Source organism: Macaca nemestrina, chromosome 17 (assembly GCF_043159975.1).
Source record: "Macaca nemestrina isolate mMacNem1 chromosome 17, mMacNem.hap1, whole genome shotgun sequence".
Taxonomy (NCBI): domain Eukaryota; kingdom Metazoa; phylum Chordata; class Mammalia; order Primates; family Cercopithecidae; genus Macaca; species Macaca nemestrina.
In genome coordinates, this window is record NC_092141.1 from 10,614,628 (window position 1) to 10,631,460 (window position 16,833).

Here is a 16,833-nt window from a genome sequence, read left to right on the forward strand (position 1 = left end):
ATATTTTGTGTATTTAGTAGAGACGGGGTTTCACCGTGTTAGCTAGGATGGTCTCGATCTCCTGACCTTGTGATCCACCCGTCTCGGCCTCCCAAAGTGCTGGGATTACAGGCGTGAGCCACTGCACCTGGCCTATAGGTCCAATTTTTAAGACTTGTAACTCTGTGAAAACAGATACCCTGACACAGACCATAACGTTCACACATGGGAACGACTCAGGAACACTTCCAGTGCAGGCCCGAATTAGTACAGATGAGAAAAATGAATGCACAGTGTGTGTGTAAGTAGAGGGAATGCAGTAGTGTTGGGTAGACAAACTGGGTGAGGTTAGTTACAGAAAGGGGAAATTACAGTTTTAAATTGGTAAATAGATAAATTAGGATGAGGGGAGAGATGAGATAAGGAGATAAGCAAATGAGAGAATCGTAGATAAACAAATTGTTTAGCCTGGCTGGAAAAGGCTATGTGGTTGGAAATGATAGATGAGGTGGGGAATAGAGAGGGCCTTGGCAGGCAAGCAAGCAACTGGCTTGACGAAAATACTGCTTACTACAAACTATTCTTGTGACTGTATGTGAGATGGCTGGAGGTAGGAGAGAAGTTTTGAAGGGAATCCAATTGTGAGAGCTGAAGCAAAGGCTGCTGTGTTGTAGCAGTGAGTTCTGAATTGGGTGAGAGGAACTATTAGCCACAAAACGAAATAATTAATGAATGAAGAAGACTGATTGATAGTCCTTAAGGGACCTTATAACTCTGATATTCTGTATGGTTGTTACCTCCTTTGCAACATCTTCTGATATTCTACCCTCATTAGGAATCCCCTACAGACAGCTTGTGTTCTTGTTATAATCTGGGCCAATTTTTCATCTCTCATTTCTTCCAGAAGACCCAGGAGGCCAGCTTTGAAGAAAACCTGGAGAAAGAGACAGTCACAAATCATCCCCGTACTGCAGGAGACGCAGAAATGGCAGAAGGTACTTGGATTGGGTGTAAATAAATAACAATGTACCTTGGTATGTCCAAATTTATATTGAGTATGATCAATGTCAATAGAAGCAAGAAGTTTCTCAGAAGCCTTCTTGCTGTCAATGAACTGTCCCTCTGGAATAGCACTTGCATTTAAAACCTTGTATCTGCTCAGTTAAACAAAGAAGGAATGGTTAGGAAAATGTGACCACATGCCAACAAAAATGACACCAAAAAGAAATATCAACAAAAATCTGAGAGCAGAAATAAAAGTAGAAAATCCAACTGTCCTTTGAGGACAGATAGTAAAACAATATGATTTTCTGTTGCATGCCGGCTTCCTGTTATCCTTCTAACCTGTTGTATTATCCTACTACCACAAGACTATATTATTCGACCTCTTAATTTTTTAATATATACTGAGGATATATGAAACAAAATGAACAGAGGACACAATTAAGATGGTAAAATATTCGCAGTATTAATAAAATACAACAAAGAAGACTGACCTTTGTTTAAAATCACCGTATAAGATTCTGCTTGGGAATCCTTTCCTACAGATGCGGATGCCTTCCAGCACCCCGTTACACCTCAGCTGGTGCAGGACAAGTTCATGTTCCATTGCCCCTAAAAATATAGAACAGTACTTATTCCTGGGCATTTGATGTTCAACCCTGTGCCTGTTTGGTTATTTCACTCTCTGTGTCTTACCAGGAGTTTTGGTTTCATTGGGAATGATACACCGTACGAAGTGAGGGTGTGTGCTCCTCAGATTCGTCATCAGTTTATTTAGATTTTCCTAGAAAACCAGACAGAAAGGACTTGATGAAAAAGTTCTATTTCAGGTCGTTTTTTTGTAATTATGTGGAATGAACCTAGACAGTCCTTTACTAGGCATGCATCTGTGAGGCTTCAGTTGCTCTGTATTTTGAGGGTCTCAAGAGTTCTAGCCTGCCAAATAACAAGAAGGCCAAAGTGCTTGGAAGGAATGCACATCTCCAAGGTATTCCTTTGTAACACCAGGGATCTGTCTCATAAACAAATTGCAATTCAGTAACCTTGTGATTCACAAGGAAAGGTTCTCAACGGAGAATCACGAGACAAAAAGTGATGGCCTTGCTATGCCACTAATGAGCTACCTGACTCTATAAAATCCCTTTTGTTTCTCTGGACATTATCTGAGAATAGGTGAGATTGTTTGTGGGGTCTCCTTCGTCTCTCTCAGTGCTAATAATTTTCACAGTAGCAGTTTACAGTGGTAACCTAAGTTAGCAATTGTCCTAACTTTTGCCTTTCCTTCCTTGAGTGTATTATTCCCTGGGACCTCTTAACCTCTGGTTTTGTTTTGGTTTTTGCAGAGTCTAAAACTGTGAAACTGGCTGGGCATGGTGGCTCACACCTGTAATCCCAGCACTTTGGGAGGCCGAGGTGGGTGGATCACGAGGTCAGGAGTTTGAGACCAACCTGGCCAACATGGTGAAACCCCGTTTCTACTAAAAATACAAAAATTAGCCGGGTGTGGTGGTGGGCACCTGTAATCTCAACTACTCAGGAGGCTGAGGCAGGAGCATTGCTTGAACCTGGGAGGCGGAGGTTGCAGTGAACCGAGATCGCTCCACTGCACTACAGCCTGGGTGACGAAGCAAGACTCCATCTCGAAAATAAAACAAAATAAAATAAAATTGTGAAACTATATAACCTTGGGTGGGTGGGTGTTGGGTACCTGAGACTATTTACTGTCTGAAGCATATGGGGGGAGTTATTCCAGAAATACAGTGATCAGTTGTGACAGAAGATGATGTTTTAATCAGCCATAGAAAACTCATACAAATATTTCTCAATATTCTTAGGTATACTCTTAAGAAGGCAGATTTTTTTTTTTTTTTGACAGAATCTCACTTGGTTGCCCAGGCTGGAGTAAGTGGTGCAATGTCAGTCCACTGCAAACTCTGCCTCCCGGGTTCAAGTGATTCTTCTGCCTCAGCCTCCTGAGTAGCTGGGACTACAGGCATGCACCACTACGCCCAGCTAATTTTTATATTTTTAGTAAAGACGGGGTTTCACCATATTGGCCAGGCTGGTCTCGATCTCTTGACCTCGTGATCCGCCCGCCTCGGCCTCCCAAAGTGCTGGGATTACAGGTGTGAGCCACTGCGCCCGGCCAAGAAGGCAGAATTTTTTTTTTTTTTTCCACATCTCAGTTAACCATTAGGAAATGAAGAAAATAAGTAATATGAGTTCCTAATTTTGAAAACATGTGTGAAAACAAGTTGATAAAACAGAAGTCTTATTTGGTAAGATAATGCAAATTGGTTGTGAGAAAGAAAAAGAACAAGAGTAGTTTTCTTGTTTAGATCATAGGTCGTATGTCATGTCTGTATTTTAGTTTTATAAAGAATGAGACTTAGCCATATACATTTTGATTAAAAAGCCATTATTAGTCCACATATAAGAACCAGTTTTTAAGCTACATAGGAAAATCACATTATCTTGTAGTGAAACTATTATTCTTTAATCTCAAGAGATATTTCGTATCTTAATGATCCATTTAAATCACTGGGCTTGGCTTTAGATGATTTTCAGCTGTAAGGAAAAATTAAATTCACCTCACAGGACAAAGATATGTTTCGGTGAAAGATGTCATAAAGAGTGTATCTGAAGCTCATTCTCAAAGAGGAACTCAGGAACATTTTCAAAGGGCAACATTAGTAGAATAAGAATATGGCCTTCTACAGGGACAGCTCTGAAGTTTAACTATACTTCTTTAGAAATCAGCTTGATTATATAATAAGAAAGTTTCTAAGGACATTTTGGCCATCCTGAATACATTAGATAACCATAATAAGGAATAATGGGTAAAGTATCCGTTCCTACAGGAGTAGTATTTCTTTGGCTATACTCTAACGAGAGCGGATATTTGAAGTGGTTCCTGTTAACATTTTATTCCCTCATAATGTATTCTAAATCCCTAATTATGATAATTCATAGAAACTGAGTAGATATTTCAAAATAAATTTGTACTTTACCCTGAAAAGGGCAGACACAGTCTGGAAAGAAGAGCCCTTTTTCTTAGCACCTTTCTTTGCGCCGCTATCTGAGGTAAAAAGAAAACCCATCAATAAGAATAGAATACCAGAGGCTTATATGAACATGTATTATAACATTCTGTGAGAATGGGTTCCATTTAGATTAAGGACACAGAAAGTACCTGCTTCAGCGCTCGCATACGTGGAGAAGAGACTGGCTAGAGTCTTCATTGCAGACTTCTGGTACAACCCAACCACAGTGTCATTCAGGGGGTCCTTGTTCTTGTCCAGCCAGCCAGTAATGTTGTAGTCCACAGTGCCAGCATAGTGAATCAGAGAGAAGTGGGCCTCGGCCTTGCCTTTGACCACCTTGGGCTTCTGGAAGTTGGCAGACTTGCCCAGGTGCTGGTCATACAGCTTGTTCTTGAAGGAGGTGTCTGTTGCCTTAGGGAACATGCACTCTTCTTCCAGGATGGAGAAGATGCCCAGTGGCTGAATTCAGAAAAGTAACATTGGTGTCAGCCTAACTTCTCTCAAAAGATAAGAGACATGGTGGCTGTCATTTGACTGAATTATGAGCACCCCCGATTAAATATATGTCTGAAATAAACCAGGGTCGCAACTCAAAGAAGTCCCTTGTTACCACTAGAGTGACTTTTCCACTATTCTTCTCACATTCAATCTGTAGCATTACTTTCAATTAAAAGAATAGCTGGATACAAACTCCCTCAACACAGCATGTTAAAATGTTATGTATTATCACACTTTTTTCCTATTCAGTGAATAAATCTATTGTCAGAGTTTTTCTTTGCTATGAAAATAACTTACTGACTTACGATGTTGACTCTGCAGTAATTAAACAGTATAAACAACCAAACTTTCTTTAAGATATTTTGGGTATTTAATTTCTTTAAAATAGATTATGGGCTGAGTACAGTGGCTCACACCTATAATCCCAACAATTTGGGAGGACAAGACAGGAGGATTGCTTGAACTCAGGAGTTCGAGACCAGCTAGGGCAACGTGATAAAACACTGTCTCTACAAAAAATTCAAAAATTAGCCAAGCACATGCCTGTGGTCCCAGCTACTTGGGAGGCTGAGGTGATACGATTGCTTGAGCCTCGAGGTTGAGGCTGCAGTGAGCTGTGATCACACCACTGCACTTCAGCCTGGGCAACAGAGTGAGACCCTGTCTAAATAAATAAATAAATAAAATAGATTATGAAGTAGCATATGCAGTTTGACTTCTTGACTTTGAACAGATTAGCTTTCATGAAAGCACTAACTGTATCATGTGTGCATTAATTTTTATATAGAAAAATATTTTTATTGTGGACATCATGGATCATAATGGAGATAGATCAAGAACTAATGAGGATAGTAGTTGCAGTGAAGCAGAACATCTCAAATAGAGTTTTCAGTGCTGCATTAAAGTTGGATTTGATCCAGTATCAGAATAAGAATGGTTAGAACAAAACAAAGTAAACACTGTCAGATCTTTCTTATGTAAAAGTTAAAAAGAGGAAGTCATTTCTAAGTAGTAATTTTCCAATTTGTTCAGATCACAAACCATTTGAGATTACAGTAATACTTTCTAGAATTGCTTAAGATTTCTGGGAAAGTAATCCTCGCAGTCTGCCCTTCTTTGGAAACCAAACTGACCTTCTCAATGAGCTCAATGCAGGCAGCCAGGTCCATCCCGAAGTCAATGAATGTCCACTCGATACCTTCCTTCTTGTACTCCTCCTGCTCCAGCACGAACATGTGGTGGTTGAAAAACTGTTGCAGTTTCTCGTTGGTGAAGTTGATGCACAGCTGCTCCAGGCTGTTGAACTATACAAAATAGTAGAGATTTCCAACATCAAATGAGTTTTTATACTAGTAAAATTCATTACTGAAAAAATTCTTTTATTGAAAAAATGTGGAATGTAGTAATGAGATGCAATTCAAACTGTTATTCCTTCAAAAAATGATCATTGGCCAGGCGCGGTGTCTCACAACTGTAATTCCAGCACTTCGGGAGGCTGGGTGGGTGGATCATGAGGTCAAGAGATCAAGACCATCCTGGCCAACATGGTGAAACCCTGTCTCTACTAAAAATACGAAAAAATTAGCTGGGCATGGTGGCGGGCGTCTGTAATCCCAGCTACTTGGGAGGCTGAGGCAGGAAAATCGCTTGAACCTGGGAGGCGGAGGTTGCAGTGAGCCGAGATCGCACCACTGCACTCCAGACTGGGCGGCAGAGTGAGACTCTGAAAAAAAAGATCATTATTCACATGAGCCTTTCTCATGAATTCCAGGCATTGTTTAGGGTCCCAGATGTCAATGTTAGAACACAAGTTCTGGTAGAATTTACCTTTTCTCCTCTAAGATTCCATGGACAAGGATATACATTAAAAGTTCAACCATGGTCCTGTGTTACGGTTTAGATTCAAAGGTAAAGGGGAAAGGAGTTTACTGGTAAGCCTCACTTCTTTTACCACTCCCACTCTCCAATTCAAAATAAAGTTCACATTTTCACCTTTGGCTGATACATTATTAAGGAAAGCTGATCTTAAGACCTTTAATATAAAGGTCTTGATGTATGAAGTGAAATCGTTAGGGTAATTTCTCTTCTATTTATATCAGGCATTTAGCAAATCCTCCTTGTCAGGTGTGTAAAACCAGGGACCTGATATAGTATAGCAGGTGAAGACCCAAAAGAGTCTTTGTAATAATTTACTCCCTTGTTTTATAGATGGTGAACTGATGCCCTGGAGGTAAAATAGTTTGTGTAAGATGAATCTGGAAGAGGAGAGACAGACTCTCATCTGTCTCTAGGCTTCTACCTTTGGGCCTTTTCTCCTCTATGAAGAAGGCTTGTGTATGGACCAACTGCTGTAGATCTAGGTTGCTGTCCTGGATTTGTCTTATGCACCTGTGGGATCTTTAGCCAGTGTTTTGATTTCCCTGCATCTCAGTTTCTTCTATATAAGTCGGGGGAATATTAGCTACTCCTTGGGTCGTTTTGAAGATTAAATAAGGTAACATTTTGAAGTCCCTAGTGTACACTGCTGGCCCAGTGAGTGTTAGCTATTATTAGTAGTACATTATGTTACCTCCTATTTTGCAGATAACCCTTGTTCTAGGTGCAGTGTTGGAGGCAAGTAATATGGACACTGTAAATGCGAATGAATAATGATAATACATCAAAGCCCACAATTGCCTCCTTCTTAATTCTTATTAATATGACGATAACTCACATCAAAGATCTCGAAGCCAGCAATGTCCAAGACCCCGATGAAGTACTGCCTGGGCTGCTTGGTGTCCAGCTGCTGGTTGATGCGGGCGACCATCCATAGGAACATCTTCTCGTAGACGGCTTTGGCCAGAGCACCCACCGCGTTGTACACCTTCACAGATAGTGTTTGTTGGTGTTGTTAAAGGCATGCCATGAAGGCCTGGGATGTGTGCAATTCATTGAGGTCATGCACTTACCTGCTGCACAGTCTGACCTTTGGTGACATACTCATTGCCAACCTTGACCCTGGGGTAGCAGAGGGCTTTGAGGAGGTCTGCAGAGTTCAGACTCTGAAGATAGGCTGCCTTGTCAGCAACTGCAGAGACACAGTTCAGGACATGTTTCGTGAAGGATATCCTCTTTTACCTACTCTTTCCATGTTTTCTCCAATTCAACCTATTATTTAAATAAAAAGCTCAAATAACTCTATAAAAGGCCAAATGAGGTTCTCTAACCTTAGAGCATGTGGTTGCCAGTAAATGGTTGGTTGATTATACTGACCTTTAGTGATTTATTACAAGTAGTTTTAAAGAAATTTTTCATCAACTATAAACATATGTAATGTTTATTGCAGTCTTGCAATTTTTTATAAGTAAAAGCCATAGTCCCTGTTTTTAAGACACATTAGGTGTAGTTGGAAGGATAATATAAATATTCACTGTTAGAGAGGGTAAATGTCAGAATATTTTAATTCTTATCTTAGTTTTTCACCTCCCTATTAAACCTTGCTGGATTAGTTTCTTTATCTAAAAATGTGGAGATTAAATTTTACTGGGTGATCCCTACAGAGTCCCTTTCTAAAATTCTGTCAGTGACTATAATGGAAATAAATGTCACATGTCAGGTACACCAGTAACTGGTGAAACATTTAGAGGAAGAAGAAAGAATGTCAATTCGAGGTGGTCAGGGAGGCTTTAAGGAGCGATAACTATCTTTCTGTGGTAGGTCCTGTATATTGTGTGTTCTTTCCATACGTAGAGTATATAATCTTTTTTCTCAATTCCTTTTTTTAAATCTTACTTGCTGCCTATATTGTCTATAGATTTATATACAGACAATACACACATTCATAGAGATGACTCTGGGGGTATCTTTCTCCCCAGCCCTGAATTTGGGCAGATTCTCTGTTGTCCGTTCCTAGGGTCTTCCTATTTAGTGCTGAAATAGAGCAGCCTACAGTTATCTCATATACCCACCTTCATTGCCAACACCAACGAGGAGCACTATTATACCTCATTCTGTCTCATAGTTTGTGCTTATAAGTGGCTTTTGGGGTTTGTTGTGACTTATTTGGGCTGGATGGAAATGATGGAGACATGGAGATGTAAGGAAGGGAGGGGGTGAGGAAAGCATGCAGTGTGTGTAAATGTGTATATGCCCTTCACAAGTCACAAGTCCAGCCACAAAGGAGATGTGAGTGTAAAATAGGATTTTTTTTTTTTTTTTTTTGCTACATTCTCTCATTAAACCCAGATAAAGTTTCTTTTGGTACCTTCTGTGCCATCTGGCTCAGCTTGCTCCTCACGCTGCTTTTGCTTGAATTTCATGTTCCCATAATGCATCACAGCCCCTGTGAGTTTATAGATGGACACTTTCTCTTCAGGAGTGAAGCCCAGGATGTCAATGGCACTCTACCAGGAAAAATGATAGGACAGAGGTTAGGGCTGAAGAGCTTAACTTATAAGATAACTTATACATATCCTAAGGTAACCACACCTACAGTAAGTTGCTATTATCATTCCCATATGTAATGGATTTTTAAAATTAGTGTGTTTGACTTACATCAGTGGCCATCAACTCTTCTTGGTCATCAATACTGGGAACTGTGATCTCCCCCTGACTAACGAAGGCATAGTCATATGGGTTGGTGGTGATCAGGAGCATTTCTGGGTCACGGAATTCAGGGCATACATTTTACATTAGACATTGTTAATAAAATATTAACTTCCATCTATGACTTTTAAGTTCTTTCTTACCAATTAGATCTGGCTTCTTATTGGAAGTGATCTGATAAAAAATATGGTAGCTTCTTTCTGCCTTTAGCTGGAAAGTAACTCTGGACTTTTCTAAAAGATCTGGAGAGGGAAATAGGTATCGAGTTAGAAAAAAGTATCAATGCTTCTGAGATGGTAAATGAAACTCACGTCTTTGGTCAAATTTGGGGCATTACATTTGGCTCCAGTGAGATTTAAACTTGATGACCAACTGCAGATGGATTGTGATTCTCACTGTCTAAGAGCAGCAACTGAAGCTAACCTGCTCTAGGACAAATATATTTTTCACATGAAGGATCCATGACCTCTGTATTTCAGTTGATCCCTAATATCCCCTCCTTCTTTGGATCACCTAGGATTCACTCTGTGGTGAGGGGTTACCTTGGAAACATCTACCAAAACTCAGATCCGGAGCAAACCACAGAGATGTATTGGAAACCCATAGGTAGCCCTAGCTTTTGTCCTGGGAAAAAAATCATAGTTGCTTCTGAGGCAGGAATTTCTCTAGGATGTGTTACAGAACAATCAAGTCTGAGATTGAGACAAAGGGAGCACTTAGTGGATTATGGGTAAGCCTGGCATTAGCTTACGGGCAGTACTGGCAGCAGACTACCCTTTTAACAGGCTTCATGCGCAGCAAAGTTTGCAAAATATCCCTGCAAATGAAATCAGGTGTCTCTCTGTTTTGATTTTCAGTGGTCCTGTTACTCACATGTTTCTATATCAGCAGATGCCAGCTTCCCCGTAGTTCCAAAGTGGATTCTAATGAATTTACCCTTGAAAAGAATATTTAATATTAGAAAACTGAAACACACAGAGAGATGCAACTGAAACAGTAATTCAATAATAATTCAGATGTGGCTACTCTGGAAGTTAGGGATAGAGTAGACCCCTCTGTGACCAAGAGACTCACAAAGCGAGAGGAGTTGTCATTCCTCACAGTTTTGGCGTTGCCAAAGGCCTCCAGTAGGGGATTGGCGCTGATGATTTGATCTTCCAGAGTCCCCTGCAAAGGAAGGAGCAGTTCTCACATCTGGAACTCCAGATATCTGAGAGCCTTGACAGAGTCTTTGACTCTGGCTACCAGACCTACCTGCATTTTGCCAGATTCATCCTTCTTCTTCTCTCCAGTAACTGCAATTGTTGCAAAGTATTGGATGACACGCTTGGTGTTCACAGTCTTTCCGGCACCAGATTCTCCGCTGTCAAATGGAAATCAGAGAAGAAATCAGAGAACTATGGCCTGCATTGTCAACATCTAAGACAATCCTTGCAAATCAGAGAAGAAAAAAAATCACATACGTGATCAGGATGGACTGGTTCTCTCGATCTGTGAATGAATTCAAAATCATCAGTTAAAAAATGCATATTTAATATGAAGATTATTGAATCAGTTCAGATCAAACACAGCTTGTTCTTTGTAACTTTTTGAAGGTGTCAACTTTGGTTTCGGTTTTGTGTTTATCCTCCAAAATAGCCATTTGCTTCTCACTGTAAAATTTGTGAAAATGAGAGCAAAGAATCATCTATTCCTTCTTGTATTTGTTAATTTTTAATTGTGGTAAGATACACATAACGTAAAATTTACCATTAACCATTTTTAAGTGTAGAGATCACTGGCAGTAAGTACATTCGTAAAGTTGTACAATCATCACCACCTTTCATCTCCATAACTCTTTTCATCTTGTCAAAATGAAACTCTGTGTCCCTTAAACTCTTAACTCCCCATCTCCTACTCCTCCCATTCCCTGGCACCCACCATTCTACTTTCTGCCTCTGTGAATTTGACTACTCTAGGTACCTCATATAAGAGGAATCATAGAGTATTTGTCTTTTTTGTGACTGGCTTCTTTCCCTCAGCATGATGCCCTCAAGGTTCGTTCATATTTTAGCATATGTCCAAATTGCCTTCCTTTTAGAGGCAGGATATCTTCTTGCGTGTATATACATTTTGCTTATCCGTTCATCTGTGAATGGATACTTGGGTTGCTTCATGTTTTTGCTATTGTAAATAATGCTACTATTAACATAGTTGTACAAATGTCTCTTCCAGACCCTGCTTCCAGTTCTTTTGGGTATATACTCAGAAGTGGAATTGCTAGATCATACTGTAATTCTATTTCTAATTTGTTGAGGAACTACCATACTGTTTCCACAGTGGCTGAATCATTTTACATGATCACGAACAGTGCACAAGAGTTCTAATTTCTCCAGTTCTTGTCAAAACTTGTTAGTTTCTGATTTTTTGATAGTAAACATCCTAATGAGTGTAAGGTACATATTTAATTTTTAAAACATTTGTTACAGAAAATTCAGACATATACAGAAGTAGAGACAATAATATAATGAATCCCCATGTGCCCATCATACAGATACAATGGTTATTAACATTTGGCCAATTTTATATCATCTATACGCCATCCCAATCTCACTGAATTATTTTAAAGAAAATCCCAGACATCTTATAATTTTATTTATAAATACTTCAATTAGAATTACAGAATTTTGAAGTCAGAAAAGCTCTTAGAAATTGCTTAGGCCAACCCTTACATTTGAGGGATAAAGAACTGAGACCGATAAAGGAGGAAGTGACTTTTCTAATATTAAGTACATAGCTAGTTAAGGTCAAAGATATCCTCCTGGCCCCTTCCCAGCTTTTGGTGTCACTCATTTGACTTCTGGCAATACTAAATAAGGAAGGGGTCTGGAACTGTGAATATCTGTGTTCATCTGCTTTTATTTTCCTTTTAATCTTATGTGCATTTCTAAATAATATAAACAAATGTCACTGATTATGTGACTGATACGTTGTATTCATATCAATTTGCTGATTTGTTAAATCTCTAATTCTATAGTGTTAGATGATAGATTTTAGAGAATTCTAAAGCCTAAAAATCTATTCAGGGAAAACAGATACAAATCTGGACGTTATTTAGATGTAGATTTCAGACACAGATTTCAGAAAACTTTAGCCTTCTCTTCAGGGAAGCCGATGCAGATTTTGCATCCTAGTCAGATAGATCTGTTTTCTAGTATAAGCAAAACCGTGGAAGATTATATCACGTCTAGTGGGAGCACAGATAAGAAAACAATGTTCGGGTCTCTTGGCAATGCTAAAATAACATTCACCAGCTCAAATGCTAGAGCGCTGCACCATTTTGTACTAAAATCATGTTTGGGAGCCGTAAGTAACCTTCAATTTGGAGCAGCCCCAAACCAAACCATTTGGAGCAGAGAACTGGCTGGGCGGGAGGGCAGGGGCGGTGTACATAGCTGTGTAAATGCAGCTGCTGAGCATTAAAACCTCTGAAACGAGCCAGCGTTTGGATAATTTCTGGGAGGTAGTTAGCTTCTGTTGACAACCAAAGAACAGTTTACTGGCATAGAATCCTTGTAGAATCTGATGGCCAATTTGTAATGGGAGATTCCTATTTTATCCCTTCCTCTTTTTTCTCCCCCTTGAAAAAACAATTTAAAAACAAGTGCAAAAAAACAAACCAAAAAGAAAGAAAAAACACCTTAGTTTCCAAAATTCCATGGAACAACAGAAAACTCAGGAACATAAACTATTTCCAAAGGCAGTGCATTTGGTGTATGAAGATAAAAGGTTTTAATGCTGTATTTGGGCCTATAATACATATCAAAGCTGGTTGTTTATACCTTGATAAGGCAGGAGTAACAGGCTTTGATACAATTTAAAAATTTTTCTCAGAAAAGATTTTTTCCTTTCATTTTAATAGGAAAGTTCTTCACATCTTTGAGAGGAAAATCATAGCTTTCTTTACTCATGTTCTACCCTTAAAGGCTGGCAATATTAGCTGCGTCATTCAAAAATAAATGTAAGAATTCACAAAGTTTTCCAGCTGTGGCTGATTAACTCTTTTCGTTGATTGCTGTGAACCTGGGTATTTTTAAAAAGTCTATTTGAACATTTTTTTCTATCCAAATTGGAAAGTAAAAAAATATGGAAAACAATAAATATGTTTACAGTGGTCTAGTAATTGTTTCAGCTAGCCTTCCACTTAACTATCTGTGTTAGCTTGGGAAGGACAGTGAATTCAGTGAGCTTCACTTTACTCATCTGTAAAATGGAGGTAGCTGCTGGGAAGAGCGTAAGATGTCAAGGCTGCGAAAGTTTTTTGAAAACAGTGAAGCCGCCTGTGGCTAGAATGTATTATTATAATATAATGAGGCCCGGAAGAGGTCTGTCTATTCCGCAAAGATTCTGTTTACACATTTCTGTAAATAGACGCCTCTCTCACTCACCAGTCAGCATGAACTGATAGGCATTGTCAGAGATGGAGAAGATGTGGGGCGGGGCCTCCTGGCGCTTTTTGCCTCTGTAGGCAGCCACCACCTCGGGGTTGTACACCGGCAGCCACTTGTAGGGGTTGACGGTGACACAGAAGAGGCCTGAGTAGGTCTGCGAAGATCAGAACATTTATCATTTGGATCTTGTTTTTACTCAGAGAGAGACATGAAATAAAAAGGTGTTTACAGACACTCACGTAGATCATCCAGGCTGCGTAGCGCTCTTTGAGGTTGTACAGCACTCCAGGCTCGTGTAGGTGAGTCATCATGGCCATGTCCTCAATTTTGTCATATTTCGGAGGGTTCATAGGGAAGACTTGGTCTTCCCTGACGGTTAGAGTCTGGTGAGTAAGCAAGAAACCAGTTCGTTTTTGTTTGTTTGAGATAGAGTTTTGCTCTTGTTGCCCAGGCTGGAGTGCAGTGGTGCAATCTCAGCTCACTGCAACCTCCGCCTTCCTGGTTCAAGCGATTCTCCTGCCTCAGCCTCCCGAGTAGCTGGGATTGCAAGCGCCCACCACCATGCCCAGCTAATTTTAGTATTTTTAGTAGAGACGGGGTTTCGCCATTTTGGCCAGGCTGGTCTCGAACTCCTGATCTCAGGCGATCCACCCGCCTCAGCCTCCCAAAGTGCTGGGATTACAGGCATGAGCCACTGCCCCTGGCTGAGACCAATTTGTTTTGATGGTTGGAGGTAGGGTTTATGTTTGCCTGTATATTTTGGTGTAAAACTATAATCGTACATACTTCTCATTATATTATTTAATGTCCTTTTTAAAAAGGCATGAAATATATTCATTTCAGAGCTTAAGTGTTAAGAAAACCTGTTTCCGATGATGAGCTAGGACACTATCTTTTTAAAATATTTTTTCCTCCCACATTCTCTTATCCCAGATTTATCACTTCGTATCCTTTTGTTCTTATTTTAATAGGCTAAATTTTTATTGTTTTCTTTCATTAAGAAACTTCGTTTTTTGGAAGTAATGGGGATATTAATACATTATTTAACTAAGTAAATATTTAACTTCTGATAGAAGGAGTTTGTTTTCATTTCTCTCACATTTGGAGATTCAGACTAGGAAGTGGGGAATTGAAGGGAGATTGTGAAGGCCATACATAGTGGGGTGAGGTCCTGTGCGAAGTTGGGAAGGGAAGACATGAAGTTATTGCTGTGAATTCCTTTTGCCTTCCGCATCTGATGTCTCTACACTGACTAGAAGGGTGTTTGCATTGGCAACAGGCTTGGAGATTCCCAGAAAGTTAGGCTTCAACTTTTGAACCAAGAAATAAAATGGGGAGTATTTTCTCCCTGTTTTCACTTACTGCTCCACCTTCAGTCTTTACAGTTACTCTCCCTCCTTCTTTGCTCTGTATAGCACTCTTCACATAGGATTCCTTGGGTTCCGCCACAAAGACAGATGTTTTAGCATCAAACGGCTTGTTTTGGGCCTCAATCCGCTCCTTTTCCGATTTTCGAAGATAGGGAGCAGCTTCGCCAAAAACAGCCATCTCAGCATCCGAGCTCGCACTCATGGCTGCGATTTATTCAGCAAAGGATTCTGCCTAGGGAGGAAAGAAATGGGAGAGAGAGAAATAAAAAGCAGAAATCACAAATGTGAGTTAGGCTTTGAAATGAAAGGCCTGTTGAACATAGCCTGTGCTGTAACTGTTCCTCCAAACTGGCACTCCCCAGTGTTCTAACACAGTCTAAAGGACAAGTTTGGAGTCAGACTGTAATTTGAGATTTCATTTTTAGGACTGTGAGTTTCCTTTCCAGATCACATATCTTGATCCTCAGGGATAGGGTACCTACAACTGAATTAGAATGAAACCTCTGCAGCTAAAACTATTGATGGATTGTTTTATAGCAACTGTCATTAGTTAATTCCCTCTCCTCTTTCTGCATAGTGTTTGTCTATGCCATATGCCAGGACAATCACACAATGAGAAAAGAAAGTTTGTCTTGTTCCAATGAAGGTTGATATTTTCAAAGCTATCAAAACACCTTTGCCTTTTAAGATGATCATTTTCTCTCATAAAGCAAATAATTATTTTTCACATCTTTATGTTGATATTTGGTGTTGTATCTCTCAGTGGTTTGTTAGAAGAACGTAATACATTCTAGTACTCTGGATTTTTTGTCATTTGGCTTGTTCCCAACAGACTTAGCATTGCCTTGATTCCAAAATCTTTTTTGACATGAGAGATTTCAGCTGTCAGTTAACAGATCTAACCACAGAGGAATGAGAGCTTCAGCACAAAGGCCCTTCTTCTCACATAAATTCCATGGGGTTCTTTTCTTTCTATCCAGAAAACAGAGAAAAAAATTTAAGAGTACATCACATGCATGTAAGCCATTGTCTTCTGATTAATAGATAGGCCTTTGCAATGTGGACATGTTAGATTGGTTGAGTTTTTCCTTTATTTTCAATTAGTAAGTTACTAGGGAAGGGCAGGATCCCTCTTAAATTAGTCATGGAATTTAGTCATGGTATTACACCCCGTGGATGTAACACTTGAGACCTTTTCCGTAAATAATAATAAGTCTTTCTAACAACAAATAATGAATCATCAAAGGGAGCTAAAATATAATGGTTTTAACAACGGTGTTTGTGTTTCTATTTTTAGGTAAGAATATTTCTGGGGTCTTCAAAAGTGTCTATAAAATGTCTTAAGTGTTCAATGCTTAGCCATAGAAGAAGACTGGCATGGACTAGTCTATTGCCACTGGACAGTTCTAAGCACAGCTGAGAACTCACTGTCAAAGCTAATTCTGTTCTAAACGGTCTTTTAATCTTAGAACTCAAATGAGGATAGTCTCTGAGAACAAGACATTATGAAAAAGTTATTTTCTAGCATTTATAAACACTCATTCAGAAACACTCTTTCCTGATATAACTGCAAAAACATGGAAATGGTGTGTAGTTAAGGATTGTTCACAGCTTCATTAGACTATATCCCCTCTGTCGTCAATAAATTAATAAAGCCAAGTCTTACCTCTGGAGTTCCAGATGAAAATGCAGGTTCAGAAGTGTTCCACACTGTAAAACAACAAGCTTCTTGTTAGTGATGCTCCGAAATTCCAGTCCTATAGTTACAGAATTGAAGTTTCCCTACCCTAAAGCTTGGTTCTATGAAGACAAAAGTTAAGATGGAGAGAGCAGTTTAATGCTCACAAAAAGCTACGAGGTCAGCCCTTTTGCCCCACCTGGGGTTTTTGGAGTTCCAAGGCCCTCATCACTTACCTCTGGTGGAGA

At 39.6% G+C, this 16,833-nt stretch overlaps 1 protein-coding gene across 1 annotated transcript in view; it reads right to left on the bottom strand.

Annotated features, from left to right (window-relative positions):
* Positions 1-16,621, bottom strand: part of LOC105473569 (myosin heavy chain 8) — a 31,563-nt gene extending 14,942 nt beyond the window's left edge. Inside the window, exons 1-20 of the mRNA XM_011727389.2 lie at positions 16,574-16,621; positions 14,900-15,139; positions 13,777-13,920; positions 13,535-13,691; positions 10,571-10,598; positions 10,362-10,470; positions 10,182-10,274; positions 9,981-10,044; positions 9,251-9,349; positions 9,057-9,160; positions 8,767-8,905; positions 7,472-7,590; positions 7,237-7,386; positions 5,657-5,827; positions 4,175-4,484; positions 3,993-4,060; positions 1,678-1,765; positions 1,476-1,593; positions 1,010-1,133; positions 777-913 (exon numbers count right to left, since the gene is read on the bottom strand). Of these exons, the coding sequence (XP_011725691.1) occupies positions 777-913; positions 1,010-1,133; positions 1,476-1,593; positions 1,678-1,765; positions 3,993-4,060; positions 4,175-4,484; positions 5,657-5,827; positions 7,237-7,386; positions 7,472-7,590; positions 8,767-8,905; positions 9,057-9,160; positions 9,251-9,349; positions 9,981-10,044; positions 10,182-10,274; positions 10,362-10,470; positions 10,571-10,598; positions 13,535-13,691; positions 13,777-13,920; positions 14,900-15,109 (2,432 nt within the window). The 5' untranslated portion in view covers positions 15,110-15,139; positions 16,574-16,621. The remainder of the gene's footprint in view (positions 1-776; positions 914-1,009; positions 1,134-1,475; positions 1,594-1,677; positions 1,766-3,992; positions 4,061-4,174; positions 4,485-5,656; positions 5,828-7,236; positions 7,387-7,471; positions 7,591-8,766; positions 8,906-9,056; positions 9,161-9,250; positions 9,350-9,980; positions 10,045-10,181; positions 10,275-10,361; positions 10,471-10,570; positions 10,599-13,534; positions 13,692-13,776; positions 13,921-14,899; positions 15,140-16,573) is intronic.
* Positions 16,622-16,833: the final 212 nt, after the last annotated feature.